Consider the following 19,110-nt stretch of genomic DNA (forward strand, 5'->3'; position numbering starts at 1 on the left):
ATTTTCAAACTCAATCGGAACTCGCCTCCCACTTCTCGCCATGGACCAAGCTCATGGACACTCCTTGTCCAGCCCCTACCTCCTGAACGCATCAGAATAGACGACACATCATGTAGTAGGATCTCCGCGGGCCCTTACCAGGGAAAGCGCTCTATCGAATACAAGGATTCTCTCCTGCACCCCCACCATTCTCCCAAGGATACCTTGCAATATTAAAAATGAGCTCTAAAGATCTGCATAACAGAGCTGAGATCCTCATTGAGAACTGCATTCTCAATGGCAGCCATCATCCCGATGCACAGAGCACCACCGAGGCGAAGGCACGCTCACCAACAAAGATGCCACTGCAAGCTGGACCCCAGCCCACTCAGACTGCCATGGCCAAATGAGGATTCTCTTTGATTTAACTCTGCTCCTCATTGCAAAACTCCAATCAGGATCAACCAGGGACATAGTGCAAGACATATATCTAAAAAAATAAAAGACCATTATGAAATGTGCACCAGACGTAAAAGATGAGCAGAGCCAGAGTCCGTGAAAAAGCAGCTGCTCACATCATGGGATGCCGAGCATTGTAAATAACTTTAAAACTGATCATAGCTTTCAACTACTTCGTGTGGGCTCCATCCAGGCTGGAGTAGATGATTTTGTAGTTTGTCACTTATTGTCTTAGAAGGCACTGATGCGCTGTCTGCTACGAAAGGGAAATTCATTTCATACACTCTTTTCTGAGAAAAACAGGCAGAATAAACATCTGGTTTCATCCGGATATCAGGTTTCCCACTAGTGCAGTGTGCAGGTAAATTCAGAGATGCAGTGTAACTGCAAAGGGTCCAGTCTCTCAACAGCCAGCTGATGTGCGACCATATTCACATCATTATGCAGGTCAATACCTGATATCCTGACAGCAGCCATGATGCGTTGTCCTGAGCTAGTCCAGTGTACAATCAATCTTTGAGCCATAATGACAAATCCTGTGGTGGCTACTAAGCGACAAGGGCTTCCTGCTTACATCTGGTTCGTAATTTCAATGTGCAAGCATTGCCAACATTCTTATAATAAGTCATGTTGGCATAGAAAATGCCACCAAGCAGAGATCTGGGGTGTATAAGAATGATTTGGCCTTCTGGACTAGCTGCTCTGGAAAAGCCTTACATCACAGGCCAGAGTGTATCTCATCATTTGTTATGGTTTGCTGCAACCTCAGCATTGTATTGGCACACCCCCTAACACCAAGTATAGAGAAAGTGGCTAAAGAAGAAAAAAACAAGTAAGAGGAAGTGGGACGAGGCAACCAACAGCCCATCTCCATCTAGGCTGTTTGTGATTGGTTCATCTGACTGCGGTTCCAGTGAATGCAACCTGAATTTCCCATTCACTAACAGCTCCATACGTAATCTTTCTTTTATCACTGACAATCACTTTGCCCTGCGCTGAAATAAAAGCAACCACTTAACAAATATTCCAAAATATTTTTATCGAGCAACCATCCAATTACTTACCCTTGTGCATTCCCTGGTCTCTGCCTCATGGGTGCCTTTACCTAGCCTAATGCTCCTATGCAGTGCTACCCCAGGGTTGCAGTATGGGTTTTGGAAGGCACTGACCTACACTGAAGGAGAATGCAGCTGTGGGACTAAAAGACCTGGCTTTGGAGTGCACCAGGATTCTAGATTGGCTGGTGACAGGCAACAGTAAAGGCTCTGGTGGAATGACAATGGCGTGAGGACAAATGCTATTAAACTGACCCAGGGCAGAAGGCACATTTAAAGATATGCCAGACTTGTTCGGTCTTGTACCCGTCATTTCCTAAACATCAATGATTTTTCCTCCTAGGAGCTTGCCCCAATAAAGACCTCACCCAGTCGTCTGGAGGAAAACTGTTTCTCTGGTGAGATGGGACTTGTGCTACCTTCCTCTCCTCCACTTCCTTCCCCCACCCCGCTCCCATTGGCTACAGGCTATTTATGCCCATCGTCACATCAAGTGCAGGTCCTGCCTTGAGAATATCCTTGAAAATACGCACAGTGTCAGTATCTGAGGTGGTGGTTGCTAGTCTGACATTGAGTGAAGATGTTACGTCTTTATCATTTGTCTTTTCTTCCCCTTCCATTTCACACTTCTACACCACTGCCTGGCCAGGTGGCAGTTCTTGGGGATCTGAAAGGAGGAAAACCCAAGGATTAGGGGTACAGTGAGGGAAGGAAGGCAAGCGAAAGGTGCATGCTGACACCATCTGTTGATTTTTATCAGATTAGGAGATGGAGAAAGGGCATGTGGGATGAAGGATTACGTATGAATGTACAATCACCTCCTATGTTTTCAGCCCCATCAATGCCAAAGTCTCAGTTGTGGCTACTCCAATGATGGTGAGCAATATCTCCTCTGTCAGGGTGGGGACATGCAGCTGTGTCTGTTCTCTGTTGGTCAAGTGATGCTGCCGGCAGCTTGTGTGCCACATTATCCTACAAGAGAGAAGGGAGGTGTAATGCAATGTGTTTGGGTGATGTGCCTATCTTGGTTGAATATCTGCAATGAATGCAAGTTGTAAGATGTGGGTTTGAGGCTGAGATATAGGGCAGAGTATAAATCAAGAAATTAGAGTTGCATTCAATTCGAGTAATATAGTGATCATAGGAAACTTTAATCTTCAAATAGACAAGGCGAAACAAGTTTGTGGTAACAGTGTGGAGGATGAGTTTATGCAATGCATACAAGATAGTGCAAGGGTCTACCCTGTTTATTTATTCAATTATTTTCATTTTCCTGTATTTTGCCGTTATCATTTCTGATCCATGGGTGGTTAATGGACATGTATCTTTTAGTCAAGCAACAGAGAGAATGATGAACTCACAAGTTACCAGAGAGAACATTCTGTTAGTTTGAATAAGAGTTTCAGACTTGTTGGAACCAGAGAGAGAGGTGGGCAGGGACTCGGTTTGATTGATTGCCTGGGGGACAATGAATTGGCCCTAAAGGCCATATTCTGCCCAAGAGCAGGTAGTGATTGTATCCTGTCCCAGTGGAATAGCCTTCAGAATCCCAAGGAGTTTCAGTTTGATTCCTGGACACAGAAAGGCAAATAATTGTTTTTTCTTCCTCTTCAGAAAGGCTTTGAGTGCTGCATTCCTGAAGTTGCAGAGAACCTGGATGAATGAATCTACAGGATACCCAATACAAGCTGTGAGCAAAGACTGTCTCTGTCTCTCTCTCTCTCTCCCTCTCTTTGTAAAGGCTGTGAGTTCATAACACTTCAGAGATTTAAATGAACCTACTGTAAAAGCCTCAAACTGAAAGGAGCAAGGTGTTGGAGGCACCCATCTGAGACAATTACGCTATTTCTCTGTTACATTTTCTTACCTCCTTTCTTGATGCTGTGTTTGTCTGTCTTATATTTGTATGTATAGAGGATGGAGGGCAAGGTAAAGTGGATGGGGGCGGGGGGGGGTTAGGAACTAAACAATAGTTAACCAGTCGTATTTGCTGCAGATTTCATTATAGTTCTTATTATAAATAAACAGTAATTGTGTTTAAACTTACAAACCTGCTGACTGTAATTATTGGACAGCCAACGGTCAAAGATTTTGGGTATTTTTCTAAGAATCATTGATTAATTCACTTGTGTTGTGTCTCCGGGTCAAGTGGGGCTGGAATTGACCGTGCACTAGCCCAGTGTGTTGTAACAATTGCTTCCCAGATCAATTATGCTGAGGAACCACCGAAGCAACACTCAATTTTGGATCTAACACTGTGCAATTACAAGGGGTTAATTAATAATCCCTTCTGTGGCAAAACAATAATATTATGGAATTTTATATTGAATGTCAAAGAGATTTATTTAAGTCCAAAAGTAAGGGTCTGGAGTCTCTGATTTTGAGGCTCTGTCCGGAGGAAGTGTCTAATTTTACGATGAAAAAGTTGGCTCCGCTCCAGCACCGATGCTCCGCCCGGTGGGGGGCTAGCAGCCGCGCCATGTAAAATCCCCGGCGTTCCCACAGACACGGCCGGAGAATTGCCACGTATGCGCACGGAGATGACCTGCAGCGGTCGCTCCATTCAACATGGCGTCGGCCACGCATGGACCCGGCCTGCCAGTTAGTGCCCACCCGTAACCACCTCCCCCCTGTTGCCACCCCAGGGCCACTCCCCACCGGTTGCCGCTGACCCCACTGAAGCCCCCAGGCCAGTGGAATGGTTCTCCCCCCTATCCCCCCCCAGCTGTGGCGGCACTGGACACAGTCCGTAACTGCCACGCAAAGTTGACGAAAACAAAGAGCACACGTGTACCCATGCCATCAGCCCATTGGAGGCGGAGCATCGGGGAGGGCCTTCAGGCAACGTACTGAGGCCGTCCCAACGGCGTGCGATGTACTCACCGATGATGCCTTTCTGGAGGGGGCAGAACATCCGAAAACAAGCACCGTCCCCAATTTTGGAGTCAAAAGGGATTCTCTGCCCGATCACCAAATACGATTTCAGCGTCGGCAAGCGGAGAATCCCGCCCAAGGTCTTAAATCGAAACAAAGTAAACTACGTAGGTATGAGGAGGAATTTCCTGAAAATAGATTGGGAAATTTGAATTAAAAGATGTGATGGCAGACAAGAATTAAGATTTAATTTGCAATTAATGTACATTGGCTGAGATATTCAGGCCTTTCACGCGGGCGGTGTCTTCTGGTCCCACCAATAGCGCTTCCGTGCCATGAGTTTCTTGGGGGACAGGGGTGCATTCAATGGGAAACCCCATTGTCAATCGTGGGACCAGAAGATCCCCCTGCCAGCCAATGGATGTTGTCTCTGCTGCCACGAAACACGCGGTGGGTTGCGTGGACAATCCCACTCATAAATTAATGAGAGTCATCAAAAACAATTGTAAACATTTTGGTAGAGAAACAGTTAAAAGATTGGTGAAAGTAACTTTGGGCCAAGAGGCAGCTAGGGGAAATTATAATGGACATAAGGGAATGACAAATGTATTGAACAAATACTTTGTATCTGTCTTCAAACAAAACGTTCTGGAAATAATAGAGGGGGGATGGCATGGTTCTACTGAGAATGAAGAATCCGTATAAGTAAAGAAATTACATTGGAGAAACTAATGGGACAAAGTGCCAACAAATCCCTTGGCCTGGTGATTGTCATCAAAGGGATTCAAAAGAGGTAGCAGCAGAGAGTAGGTGCATTCACTTTGAAGGGCCAGCGCGAGTTAGCATATGCGCAGAACCGCCGGGTGGTTCCGCACATGCGCAGACCAGTTGGCGTATTCTAGCGCATGCGCAGGAGGGTGTCTTCACCGCGCCGGCCATGGCAGAGCCCTACAGAGGCCGGCGGGGAAGGAAGGTGTGCCCCCATGGCATAGGCCCGCCCGCAGATCGGTGGGCCCCGATCGCGGGCCAGGCCTCCATTGGGGCCCCCCCAGACCCCCTCCCCCCCCCCCCCCCGAGGACCGCACCAGCTGGCCTACCAGCCAGGTCCCGCTGTGTGGGACCATTTCCAATTCACGACGGCGGTCTGGCCAGTAACCGACGGCCGTGCGGCCCATCGGGGCCCGGAGAATTGTCAGGGGGGCCGCTGCCAACGGACCCCGACTGGCGCGGCGTGATCCCCGCCCCCGCCCGAAAACCGTCGCCGGAGAATACGGCAGCTGGCGTCGGAGCGGCAGGGTGGGATTCACACCGCCCCCCCGGGGATTCTCCGACCCGGCGGGGGGTCGGAGAATCCCGCCCATAGTCTCAGAAGTGAGTAACTGAGATCAAATGGATTTTGATACCCGTAAGAACACCAGCACAGAATATTTAAAACATTGGTCTGCAACCTTGATCAGAACACCAACAACGGAATGAGTCATTACGGCATTGATTATTTCAATACCAGTGCTCATAAAGATGAATGGAGATTTCAAAGGGAATTGGCAAATCTTTCGGACTCATTGGCCGAATCATGAGATTAACAGAATTAAACAAAAAACATGAGCAGATAAGATCTGCTCAGAGTGACGGGAAAAGAATGATAAGTTTTACTGCATCCCAGGCCTCACTGAGGAGCAGAAAAGTCAGAATTCTGAAATTTTGGAGGCCTTGTAGACTGACTTTAAACCTTCTACTGATGTGAATTATGATTGCTATGTGTTTAACACTAGAACTCAGGAAAAGAGGGAGAATACTGATCAATATGTGACTGCTCTGAGACATCTAACTGAATCTCATGAGTTCACGCAACCGAAAGATGATCTGATCAGAGATAGGATTGTCTTAGGATCAAGAGGTCTCACCGTGAGAGCACATCTGCTGAGAGAAGAGAAACGTACTCTCGAGAAAGCTATTGACAGGTACAGAAGTTCAGAAGTGGCTAAATATCAGCTGAAGAATATTGATGGGAGAACCAACAAGGTTATGCACAATGCTAAGAGGCAGTCTAAACTCTCCAGGCATGAAACAATGAAGGAAAGGTAGGACAATTTACAGAAGGGTCAGCAGAAAGATCAAGGCCAGAGTGAAAATATTGTGAAGGAGGTGTGAAAAAAGGAAGCATATCCAACGTGGGGAAAGCAATGCTCTAATTTCTTAAGCTGAACCAGTTTGCTTGCCAATATTTTGCTGGAAAGAAGAAAAGCCACCTTGCACAGATGGTTGCTGGAGAGATGTCAGGCAATGATTCCAATGAATCTCACTTCAACCTCAAACAGGTTCGTGTTGTCAAGTCTCAGTTAATAAAATGGTTTGTGACTGTTGGAATGAAGAATGCAGAAGGACAGATCAAGTTAATATGAAATGTCTGATAGACGTTGCTTCTGCCTGCAACATCATAAGCTTTGCAGACCTGTGTGAAGTTGTGTGAGAGTGACGGTGACCTGTGTAGCCAGTTAAAATGGCTAACTCCCGATTTAGAATGGCTAACTCCCGATTTAAAATGGCAAACGGCAAAGGCTGATGGGAAAGTCAGCCAACAGGACACAAACAAGCAGCTGCGGGTTGAGTGTGTATTTACCTCTGGAAAGGCCAGATAAGATTGATACCGGCAACCATCAGCATAACAAAATACCAGCCATCTGCATATTAATGAGCAATCCCCAGGAACAATGAGCAACATTTAGAAACATAAAGCCAAACCAGACTCCGTGGCGCCAGCAGAAGCCTACACAATGGGAGGTGAACGACCAGCTCAAAACCGCCCATCAATCAGGGAACCGCTCCAGCATTGGAGAAAATCCAATCACTTGGAACAAGGTACAGGGTCCACTCCGAAAGGTGGGAAGCCCCTGGGGACTATAAGAATCAAGCCCAAGTTCAAATCGCCCTCTGCTTCTCTTCTTGACCGGGTCACTCAGCAACGCGAACCAACCCTTGACAATGACCGTTCCAGCCATCTCTGAAATAGAGTAAGTCTTACTTCAACGCTCGCTACGAGATAGGCGCTCCTAGCTACCAATCTGTACCAACTTCGAATCCCGCAGGCTCAGAACCCGAATGAAAGGCCATTCGTTTCCCTGACCTGGTGGGCCAGTTCCGAGTTAAGTATTGGCCTGTTAGTCATAGAAGTAGCTGAGACGTAGAATTTATGCATGAGTAGTGATTACTGTGAATAATAAATGTGCTTTGATTTAAATCTTACTAAGCGGTGTATTGGATTATTGATCATTACTCGGACTTGAACCACGTGGCGGTATCAGAAAGATACCTGGCGACTCAAGAGCAAAGGTGATAAAACAGAGCAATTAAAACTAAGGCAAAAGTTAGCAACACCTGAAAATGAGCTGTAAAGTTGAGGCTCTAGGGTGCAATGATCACTCACCCCAAAAGAACAAACTAAGCTGAGAGTCCAATAGAACGAGAAGAACAAAAGATTTGTAGATCAGCATACAGACGAGTCTGCTTGGATCAAAGGCACGTTAGGGGAGCTGCTCTGCCATAGGCCTGAGATTCTGTTTTGTTCACGCTTTTCTTTAAAAGCAGCTTCTGGTGGCGTGTTGTGGTCTGGAGCTATGAATGGTGACGGCAGAGGTTCCAACTGTCATGCCAAAACAGACTGACTAGGAATCTTTCCCATTCTTACTGTGTGCCATAGGTATATGTTAGAAGGATCTGCAAGTTGATATTCAACCTGCTTGGCCACATTGTAAATGCACTATCTTTGGCCATCAAGTCCTAGGGTGGGACTCAAATCCAGCGCTTCTGGCTCAGAGGCAGGGATGCTACCCACTGCGCCACAAGACCTCAAAAGCAGCTTGTGCTGAATGCATTTGAAATTGTAGATAGATAATAAATGTTTTAATCATTGCAGTGTTCATGTAACCCTACTTGTGACATTAATAAAGATTATTATTCAAAAGTTTTTTAACATTCTAAATACAAATATTCTTTTGTCTACTATGTACATACTGTGTACGTTCGCTTAGCCGCAGAAAATACTTTTCATTGTACTTCGGTACACGTGACAATAAATATCAATCAAATATGGTTCTAACAATAACAATAATCTTTATTATCACAAGTAGACTTACATTGCAATGAAGTTACTGTGAAAAGCCCCTAGTCGCCACATTCTGGCGCCTGTTCGGGTACACAGAGGCAGAATTCAGAATGTCCAAATTACCTAATAGCACGGGCGGGATTCTCCCGCAATCGACGGGGCGGGCCGTACTGGCGCTAAAGAGTGGCGTGAACCACTCCGGCATCGGGCCGCCTGGAAGGTGCGGAATTCTCCGCACTTCCCAGGGCTAGGCCGGCGCTGGAGTGGTTGGCACCGCCCCAACCGGCGCCGAAGGGTCTCCGGCTGGCACGAGTTGGCGCATGCGCACGAGCGCCAGTGTGTTCTGGCACATGCGCAGAACCGCTGGCGTGATTCCTGCACATGCACAGAGGCTTTTTTCTCCGCGCTGGCCATCGCAAAGTCTTACATAGGCCGACGCGGAGGGAAAGAGTGCCCCCAACCGCACAGGCCCGCCCGCAGATCGGTGGGCTCCGATCGCGGGCCAGGCCACCGTGGGGCCCCTCCCCGGGGCCAGATCCCCCACGCCTCCCCGAGGACTCGGCAAGCCACCCTCAAAGCCAGGCCCCGCCGGTATGGATCTTATCTAATCCACGCCGGCGAGACTGGCCGAAAACGGGCGGCCGCTCGACCCATCGGGGCCCGGAGAATCGCCGGGGAGGCCACAGCCAACGGTCCCCGACCGGCGCCGCGTGATCCCCGCCCCCCACCCAAAAACCGTCGCCGGAGAATTCGGCAGCCGGTGTCAGAGTGGCGGGGCGGGATTCACACCGCCCCCCCCCCGGCGATTCTCCGACCCGGCGGGGGGGGGGTTGGAGAATCCCGCCCCACGTCTTTCGGGACTAATGGGAGGAAACTGGAGCACCCGGGGGAAACCCACGGAGACACAGGGAGAACGTGCAGACTCCGCACAGATAGTCACCCAAGCCGGGAATCGAACCTGTGATCCTGGCGCTGTGAAGCCACAATGTTAACCACTGTGCTACCGTGCTGCATGTTTTATTATAGATATTTTCTCTTCTGTGTTGAGTCTTTTCCTCTCTCATTTTGTTTCCAAATATATAACAATTCAACATTTACTTAACCAGAATCATAACAGCACAAATATAATGCAATACCTTTACATGTGACTCCATCGCCAAAATAGCCAAAAGGGCACTGACCACATTTGAAGCTTCCATAATGAGTTGATTCACAAGGAACCCCAGAGAAACATGGCGAGTCTGCACATGTAACTATCTTTGGTTCAGGTGTCAGTTCATTATCTATTAAAAGGTCTTCTGTAGTTACAGTCACACTGGAAGGCTGTGATTTTATTACAGGCCTTCTCTGAGTCAATGATGGACCAAGGGTTTTTAGTACACCTCTTTCTCCTGTCATGTGGCCTTTCGCTGTATTATCACTTGCTGTTTCTTCTTTACTGTTTCCTCTTGCCCCTTTATTGTTTTCAAAGAATGTAGCAGCTGGAAATTTTCTAGGTAAAAGTTGCCTTGACGGGATGGAGGAAAGCCACATTGTAGATCTATTGTCAGTTTTCTGATGTACTGTCGTCCAATGATGGACATGTGGCTTCTTGACAGTTGTTGGCACAACAGTAGGTTCAGTAGTTGTAGCAGTGACTCTTAACTTTGATCTGATAACCCCAGGTTTCTGAAGATCTATAGAATATCATTTTGTTAGTTACATCAAACTGTTTCAGTAGTCATCTATCATTTAAAAAAAATCTAAAGATCCAACAATCCAGAGGTCGCAACCTTCACCGATACACCAAGTTTGGACCCATATGTACCCCCAATACTGACCTCATCGGAGTTTGTGAGGCAGCAGGAAGGCATCTCCTTTTCCATGTGCCAGAGGACAACTGAGGCTGGGAAACCTGGTTGCATTGGGTGTGGGACAGTAGGTTTGGATAGGGGGTGTAGGGGCAGATGTGTTGGGGGGTGCAGCAGGGTGGAGGTGTGCAGCTGCAGGTTGGTGATGGGCTTGATACAAAGGATACTCTATTCAGCTCCAATGTGGCAAGTCTAGGATATGTTTTAACAAAAAGACACACCTCTCTTTAAGCCAAGAGGCTGTTCCTGGCCTGGACTCTCCTGTAGATCCTATTTATATTCATTTAGGAACCTAAGAAATAAGAGCAGGGGAAGACCATTTGGCCCATTGAGCCAGTTCAGCCATTCTATATGATCATGGCAGATCCTGAGCTTCAACGTCACTTACAGGTGCCGGAATGTGGCGACTCGGGGCTTTTCACAGTAACTTCATTGCAGTATTAATGTAAGCCTACTTGTGACAATAAAAGATTATCAATTTGCTCTCCTGATTTTTTCCTTCTCTGTGCGACCAAAAATCTGTCGCAGCCTCCACACTCCTCTGCAATAGAGAATTCCAACGATGCACAAGTCTATCAGTGAAGAAATTTCTCCCCATTTCAATCCTTATTCTGAAGTTGTGCTCTACTTTTCTAGATTTGCCAGTCAAGGGAAACAATGTTTCAGTAGCTATGCTTCAAGTTTGTTCATAATCTTGAATGTTTCAATGGGGTGACCTCTCATTCTTTTAAACTCACAAAGAATATGGACCCAATTATTCAGCCGCTCATCACAGGACAATCCACTCATCCCTAGAAACCAGTCTAGTGAAGATCACTGGACTGCCTCAATGCAAGTATATCCTTCCTTAAATATGGATCAAACTTGCACACAATATTCCAGGTGGGGCCTTTCCTCCCCTAGACAATTGTAGCAAGAGTTCTTGTAATCCAATCCCCTTACAACATCCCATTTGCTTTCCTAACTACTTGTTACACCTGCATGTTAACTTTTTGTGCTCCTTGTATGAGTACACCAAAAGTGTCTCTGAACATCAGTACTCTGCTTTTCTATTCTAATGACCAAAGTGAAGAACCTTATACTACCGCTTTATACTATCGCCGCCCACACAAGGCCAGAGATCAGTCCATTAACCTTCCTAAAAACAATTTGGGAACAAAGATTGCTATGTTCTGAAATACAAACAAAATCCTCGCAGCACTGTCATTTTCACTGTCTGCACCTGCCCTGCCAGCGACAGCACATCCCACCTCTTAAAGTCGGCCTTCATCTGCTCCAGCAGCTGAGTCACATTCAGTTTATGCAACTGTGTCCAACTCTGTGCCACCTAGGTTCCCAAATACCTGAAACTCGTCCCCACCATTCTAAACGGCAATTCCCCTAGTCGTCTTCCCTGCCCCCTGGCCTCAATGAGGAACACCTCGTTCTGTCAATTTGTATCCTGAAAACTGGCCTAATTCCCCTAATCTTCATGTCTCCGATGCTGCCCTGGTCTGAAATATATAACAGGTCGTTTTCATACAGTGAGATCATGTGCTTGACCCCCCTCCCCCCACACACACACAATCCCTCTCCAGTCTCTCAATGCCCTAAGCGCCATTGCCAGCGACTCTATCGCCAAGGCAAAAAGCACCGGGGAGAGCGGGCACCCCTCTCGTCCTACGACGCAGCCCATAGTACCACAAATTCACTCAGTTCATCCGCACACTTGCCACCTGCACCTTATATAGCAGCCAGACCCAATTCACAAATACCTCCCCTAACCGCTCTAGCACCTCCAGCAAATACATCCACTCAACCCGATCAAACGCCTTCTCTGCATCCATCGCCACCACTACCTCCATTTCCTGCCCCTCAGAAGGTATCATGATTACATTGAGTAGCCTCCTTACATTCTCTGATATCTGCCTCCCCGTCTGATCCTCGCCTATCATCCCTGGCACATAGTCCTCAATTTGCGATGCCAACACTTCGCCAATAACTTGGCATCCACATTCAATAGTGATATTGGGCGGTACGACCCACACTGCTCTGGGTCCTTGTCCCTCTTCAAACTCAGGGAGATGGAAGCCTGCGACAATATGGGGGGAGTTCCCCTCTCTCACTTGCCTCATTAAATGTCCTCACTAGCAGTGGCCCCAGGTCCACCCCAAACATTGTAAAACCGAGAACCCGTCCGACATTGGAGCCTTCCCTGCCTGCATTGTCCCCATACCATTCATCACCTCCCTCAGCCCAATTGGGGCCCCATTCCCTGAACCTGCCCCTCCTCCACTTTGTGAAACTAACCCTTCCAGGAACCGCCACAACCCCTCCACTCTGGTTGGGGGCTCCAACTGATAGAGCCTTCTATAAAATGCCTCAAACACCCCATTCACCCTCTCCAGGTCCATCACCACCTTACCCTTATCATCCTTAACTCTACCGATCTCCTTCGCTGCCTCCTGCTTTCTGAACTGATGGGCCAACATCCTACACGCCTTTTCCCACATACTCATACATTGCCCCTCTGACCTTCCAGAGCTGCCTAACTGCCTTCCCCGCAGAAACTAGCCCAAACTTAATCTGGAGTCTCTGCCTCTTCTTCAACAACCCTGCCTCCGGTGTATCCAAATATCTCCTGCCCACCCTCAAAATTTCACCCACCAGTCTTGCGCTCTCCTCTCGCTCCGTTTTCTCCCCATGTACGTGTATTGATATGAACTCCCCGACTACAGCTTTGAATGCCTCCGACAGCGTTGCAGTTGTGATCTCCTCCATGTCCTTCAGCTCCTCTTCGCCCGAATAGCGTTCTGTTGAGCCTGTGACTGCTGCATTTTCTGTAAGATCGTAAGGTGGTCAAGGTCTGGAGCATGGATGGCTGGAACTGTGGTCCTCAGAGTGCGATTCATGAGCATCTGCGCTGGAGACAACCCAGTGGCAGTGTGGTTGCCCTGTATGCCAGCATCGCCGGGTTGAAGTCGGAGCCTGAGTCTGCAGCCTTGCACAGCAACCGCTTTACAATATGGACCCCTTTCTCGGCCTTCCCGTTTGACTGCGGGTAGTGGGGACTGGAGGTTACGTGACGGAAGTTGTAGGACTGTGCTAAATCAGACCATTCCTGGCTGTAAAAGCAAGGACAGTTGTCGCTCATTACCGTGAGCGGAAACCCATGCCTGGCGAACGTTTCTTTGCAGGCTTTGATTACCGCCTTCGACATTGATGTGTTGGGTGCTTTGTATCCGTGGAACACATACAGGCTACCAACACTTAAAATCGAACAACACTATTTTATTAAGCTAGAAATTGTTGAACATACTTTCACTGTGGGTTAACACGATGTTAGATTAAACTAAAGACCTATGCCTATCCTAACCAGTCTATGCACTCAGCACATGGTGAAGATCTGTGCTGTAAGCTCTGTCCTTCTGAGAGACTGCATCCCGAATGAGCGGGAAAACTGATGCCCCCTGTCTTTATAGTGAGTATGCTCTAACTGGTGATTGGCTGCGGTGTTGTGTGTGTTGATTGGTCTTGCTGTGTGTCCATCAGTGTGGACACTGGCTGCACCATTATATACTGGTGTATATTATGACATCTCCCCTTTTATAAAAACATGTATGTGTGTGGCAATAAATAATGTGTGGTGATAATGTTCTGAACTACGTATGGGGTGTGAAGGCATATTTACAGGACTATGTACATGAGAACTAAGCCATTTTCATGGGAAGGTGCCAGGTGCAGTATGCAACAAGAGTAACTAGATCAACATTATATACAAACCAGGGAAATGATCAAACAAAGCAACGAAACAATTCAGAGAGTCCATAAATTCAAAGAGTTCATAAATTTAGTCTCTGAGGTGGGCGACAAATTCTGGTTGACCACCTCAAGGGTGGGTCGAGAGCCGCCGGTTCAGGAGCGGGCTGGAGTGCGTCAAAGTCAGCGGGAGGCAGAGTGACAGGGAGCTCTGCATAGTCAGTGGCAGGGTCAGCAGGAAGGCGAGGCAACACTGGAGGATCACGTGGCGAGCGTGGAACGAGATGAATTGCGGCGCAGAATAGAGCGATCCGGAACGGTTGCAGACCAGCCACCTTCTGGAAGATGGACGCGGATGTTGTCATCTGGAGCCAGAGCAGGGAGATCAGCTGCACGGGAGTCATGAGCCACCTTGTGTTGTGCACGAGACAGCTGCATCCGGCGAAGGACTGGAGTCGAGGTCTGGGACATGGATGGACGGCACCATCGTCCTCAGGATGTGATTCATGAGTAATTGGGCTGGCGACAGGCCAGTGGACAGTGGGGCGGAGCGATAGGCCAGCTAGGCAAGGTAGAAATCATACCCAGCATCGGCAGCTATGCATCGGAGCCGTTTGACGATATGTACTCCCTTTTCTGCTTTGCCGTTGGATTGGGGGTACAGGGGACTGGACGTCACATGGGCAAAATTGTACCGCCTGGCAAAGTTGACCCATTCTTGGCTGGCAAAGCAGGGGCCAGTGTCCGACATAACAGTGTGCGGGATGCCATGTCGAGCAAAGGTTTCTTTACATGCACGAATGACTGCAGACGAGGCGGGTCGTGCAACCGTATCACCTCCGGGTAATTCGAAAAGTAGTGCGCGATCAGGACATAGTCTCTATCCAGCGCATGGAACAGGTCGATGCCCACCTTGGTCCATGGTGACGTGACCAACTCATGGGGCTGCAGGGTCTCACGTGGTTGGGCCGGCTGGAAGCGCTGACAAGTGGGACAGTTGAGCACTGTGTTGGCTATGTCCTCATTAATGCCGGGCCAGTACACTGCCTCTCGGCCCGTCGGCGGCACTTTTCCACGCCAAGGTGGCCCTCGTGTAGTTGTTCCAGGACAAGCTGGCGCATGCTATGTGGGATGACAATGCGATCCAGTTTTAGAAGAACCCCGTCTACGACCGCCAGATCATCTCTGACATTATAGAATTGAGGGCATTGGCCCTTGAGCCACCCGTCCGTTAGGTGGCGCATGACATGCTGTAGCAAGGGGTCAGCCGCCGTCTCGCAGCGAATTTGGACGAGGCATTCATCCGAGGCAGGTAGATTGGAGGTCGCGAATGCCACATGGGCGTCAACCTGGCAGACAAATTCCACTGGGTCACATGGAGTGTTGACTGCCCTGGAAAGAGTGTCAGCAATGATGAGGTCCTTGCCTGGGGTGTATACCAGCTGGAAGTCGTATCGCCGGAGCTTGAGAAGAATGCGCTGGAGGCGAGGCGTCATGTAGTTCAAGTCTTTCTGTATTATATTGACCAGCGGGCGATGGTCGGTCTCGACGGTGAATTGAGGAAGCCTGTAGACATAATCGTGAAATATAACACCGGTCAGAAGGCCCAGGCACCCCTTTTCTCTCTGCGCATAGCGCTGCTCCGTGGGGGTCATCGCACGTGACGCATATGCAACGGGGGCCCATGATGAGGCCACATCACGTTGAAGCAGCACTGCCCCAATGCCGGATTGACTGGCATCGGTCAAAATTTTGGTCTCCTTTGCTGGATCAAAGAAGGCTAAGACCGGGGCCGTGGTCAGTTTTGTCTTGAGTTCCCTCCATTCGCGCTAGTAGGCAGGGAGCCATTGGAAGTCTGTTGTCTTCCTGACCAGGTTCCTGAGAGCCGTGGTATGAGAGGCGAGGTGAGGGATGAATTTCCCTAAAAAATTGACAATGCCCAGAAATCGGAGGACCGCCTTCTTGGCCTCTGGTGTTTTCATAACTGTGATGGAAGCTACCTTGTCCGCATCCGGCTGCACACCCAATTGGGAGATGTGGTCCCCGAGGAACTTAATTTCTGTCTGCCCAAAAGAGCATTTGGCCCTGTTGATGTGGAAGCCATGCTCATGTATACGTCTGAATACGCTCTGGAGGCGACTAACATGCTCCTGCGGGGTGATGGACCAAATGATTATGTCGTCGACACAGACGCGGACACCTTCAATACCTTCCATCATTTGTTCCATAATCCTATGGAACACTTCTGATGCAGAGATGATCCCAAACAGCATCCTGTTGTAACAATATCTTCCAAAGGGGGTGTTAAACGTGCAGAGTTTCCTGCTGGATTTATCGAGCTGGATTTGCCAGAATCCTTTTGAGACGTCGAGTTTGGTAAAGAGGGCAGCACGGTGGGGCAGCGGGTTAGCGCATTTGCCTCACGGCGCCGAGGTCCCAAGTTCGATCCCGGCTCTGGGTCACTGTCCGTGTGGAGTTTGCACATTCTCCCCGTGTTTGCGTGGGTTTCGCCCCCACAACCCAAAGATGTGCTGGTTAGGTGGATTGGCCATGCTAAATTGCCCCTTAATTTGAAAAAATGATTTGGGTACCCTAAATATATTTTAAAAAAATAGTTTGGTAAAGAGCTTGGCGCGAGCCATCTCACATGTGAGCTCTTCGCACTTGGGAATTGGATAGTGCTCTCTCATAATATTGCGATTTAGATCCTTGGGATCAATGCAAATTCTCAATTCACTGGAAGGCTTTTTTTACACATACCATGGAACTGACCCAGTCGGTCGGTTCCGTGACTTTGGAAATCACTCCTTGGTTCTGGAGGTCCTGCAGCTGATGCTTGAGGCGGTCCTTAAGGGGTGCTGGGACCCTGTGAGGTGCGTGCACCACAGGCTTGGCATTCGGTTTTAATAAAATCTTGTAGGTGTACGGGAGCATGCCCATGCCCTCGAAGACGTCGTGGTACTGGTTGATAATGGCGTTGAACTGCGCCCTGAAGTCAGTGTCCTGAAAGGCCTTTGCGTCAGCAGGAGAGAGAGAGTGAATTCTCTGAACTAGGTTCAACAGCTTGCATACCTGCACGCCAAGCAGGGAGGCTTTCGAGGAGCCCACAATTTCAAAGGGAAGGATGGCTTTGCGTGACCTGTGCGTCACTTCAAGTTGGCATGAGCCGCTGGCAGCAATGGCATTGCCATTATAATCTAATAACTGGCAGGCTGATGGTAGGATGGCTGGTTTGACACAAAGGCTTTGGAGGTCAGACCGCGCAATGAGATTGGCGGAGGCACCGGTGTCCAGGCGGAATCGTATTTGGGACCGGTTGATCGTAAGGGCGGCACACCATTCATCGTCCGGATCGATGCTGTATACAGATAGAGGCTGGATACTTTGCTCCGGGGACACCCTGTATTTTGTAATGATACCGACTGGAAAAGGCACCTTCTGGTCCTTGGTGTCAATATCGGGTAGGAGGTCCGAATCGGGCTCGGTGACCGTGGGTTGAATGGCCCGGACATTCCTGCGAGGCTGGCTGGAGTGACGAGAGTTGGCAGGCTGAGCTGATCTGCTTAAAGCAGCATAGTGGCCAAGTTTGCCACATCGCAGGCATCGTCGGGATTTGGCAGGATATTTCCGCTTTAAATGTGCGGAGCCACAGTTGCCGCACGTTGTAGCGTCAATATGTTCACTGCACCATCGCGCATGCGCGGTGCGGTCGTACATGATGCGCGCCTGCGCAGTACGTTCATTGACGTCGCCATCCCCTCGTTCTGTGCACAAGCGCGGGAGTCCGCGAAAAGTGCGTGAAGTGGCCGCCTTCATCCAGGCTGAGGCCCTGGAGTTGCTCCTTGCTTGAACCCGTTCTGCCTCGTGGGGGCCTTGCCGCGCCGTTTCAGCCACTTGGAAGTGGGAATCCAGACTAGTGGCGTGTTCATGTAGCACGCAGGTCCTGATGGGAATCGCTAGGGTGAGCTGCTTTACCTTGAGGAGCTGCTGGCGTAGGGGGTCCAACTGAACAAAAATGATCTGGTCGCGTATCATGGAGTCGGAGGTGGACCCGTAATTACAGGACTGCGCAAGGATGAGGAGAAAGGACTGGAAAGGTTCATCGTTACCCTGCAAACGCTGTTGCAATACATAGCGCTCAAAACTTTCATTCACCTCGATGTCGCAGTGACTGTCAAACTTAAGGAGGACCGTCTTGAATTTTGATTTGTCTTCACCATGAGCAAAGGTGAGAGAACTGAAAATGTGGATGGCAGTGTCTCCGGCCGTGGATAGGAAGAGAGCGATCTTCCTGGTGTCTGAGGCAGCTTCCCGGTCTGTGGCTTCAAGGTAGAGCTAGAAGCGTTGTTTCAATATCTTCCAGTTGGCCCCTAGGTTACCGGTGATGCGGAGCGGCGGCGGTGGGCGGACGCTGTCCATTTTGCAGGATGACTGTATGCTGGTGGAAGGCAGATCACTTGCAGGTAAGTCTAAGAAGTTCTAACATCGCTCAACTAGTGGTACTATGATGTGTTGGGTGCTTTGGATCCGTGGAATACATCCAGGCTACCAACACTTAAAATAGAACAACACTATTTTATTAAGCTAGAAACTGTTGAACATACTTTCACTGTGGGTTAACACGATGTTAGATTAAACTAAAGACCTATGCCTATCCTAACCAGTCTATGCACTCAGCACATGGTGAAGATCTGTGCTGTAAGCTGTGTCCTTCTGAGAGGCTGCATCCCGAATGAGTGGGAAAACTGATGCCCTCTGTCTTTATAGTGAGTGTGCTCTAACTGGTGATTGGCTGCGGTGTTGTGTGTTGATTGGTCTTGCTGTGTGTCCATCAGTGTGTGTGTCTGCACCATGATATACTGGTGTATGTTATGACAGACATGAGGTCGGACAGTTTCACCACTTCTGCGTAACTGGAGAAGTAGTCGACAAGGAGTACGTAGTCATGCCCCTTGGCGTGGAAAAGGTCTACACCTGGCCTCCTTCTGCACTGTAAATTCTATGAAATCTATGAAAAAACCTACTCTGGACCATGGAGGGGTTACGATCTCGT

At 48.8% G+C, this 19,110-nt stretch overlaps 1 protein-coding gene across 6 annotated transcripts in view; it reads right to left on the bottom strand.

Moving 5' to 3' along the window:
* Positions 1-19,110, bottom strand: part of vwde (von Willebrand factor D and EGF domains) — a 456,813-nt gene that overhangs the window by 90,709 nt on the left and 346,994 nt on the right. For 4 of the 6 annotated variants that reach the window (XM_072509127.1, XM_072509128.1, XM_072509124.1 and 1 more), the window contains exon 22: positions 9,606-10,145. The exons of the other annotated variants lie outside the window; for them this stretch is intronic. In XM_072509127.1, coding sequence (XP_072365228.1) covers positions 9,606-10,145 — 540 coding nt within the window. The remainder of the gene's footprint in view (positions 1-9,605; positions 10,146-19,110) is intronic. 6 annotated transcript variants of the gene reach the window in all.

The sequence above is a fragment of the Scyliorhinus torazame genome, chromosome 6, assembly GCF_047496885.1.
Source record: "Scyliorhinus torazame isolate Kashiwa2021f chromosome 6, sScyTor2.1, whole genome shotgun sequence".
Taxonomy (NCBI): domain Eukaryota; kingdom Metazoa; phylum Chordata; class Chondrichthyes; order Carcharhiniformes; family Scyliorhinidae; genus Scyliorhinus; species Scyliorhinus torazame.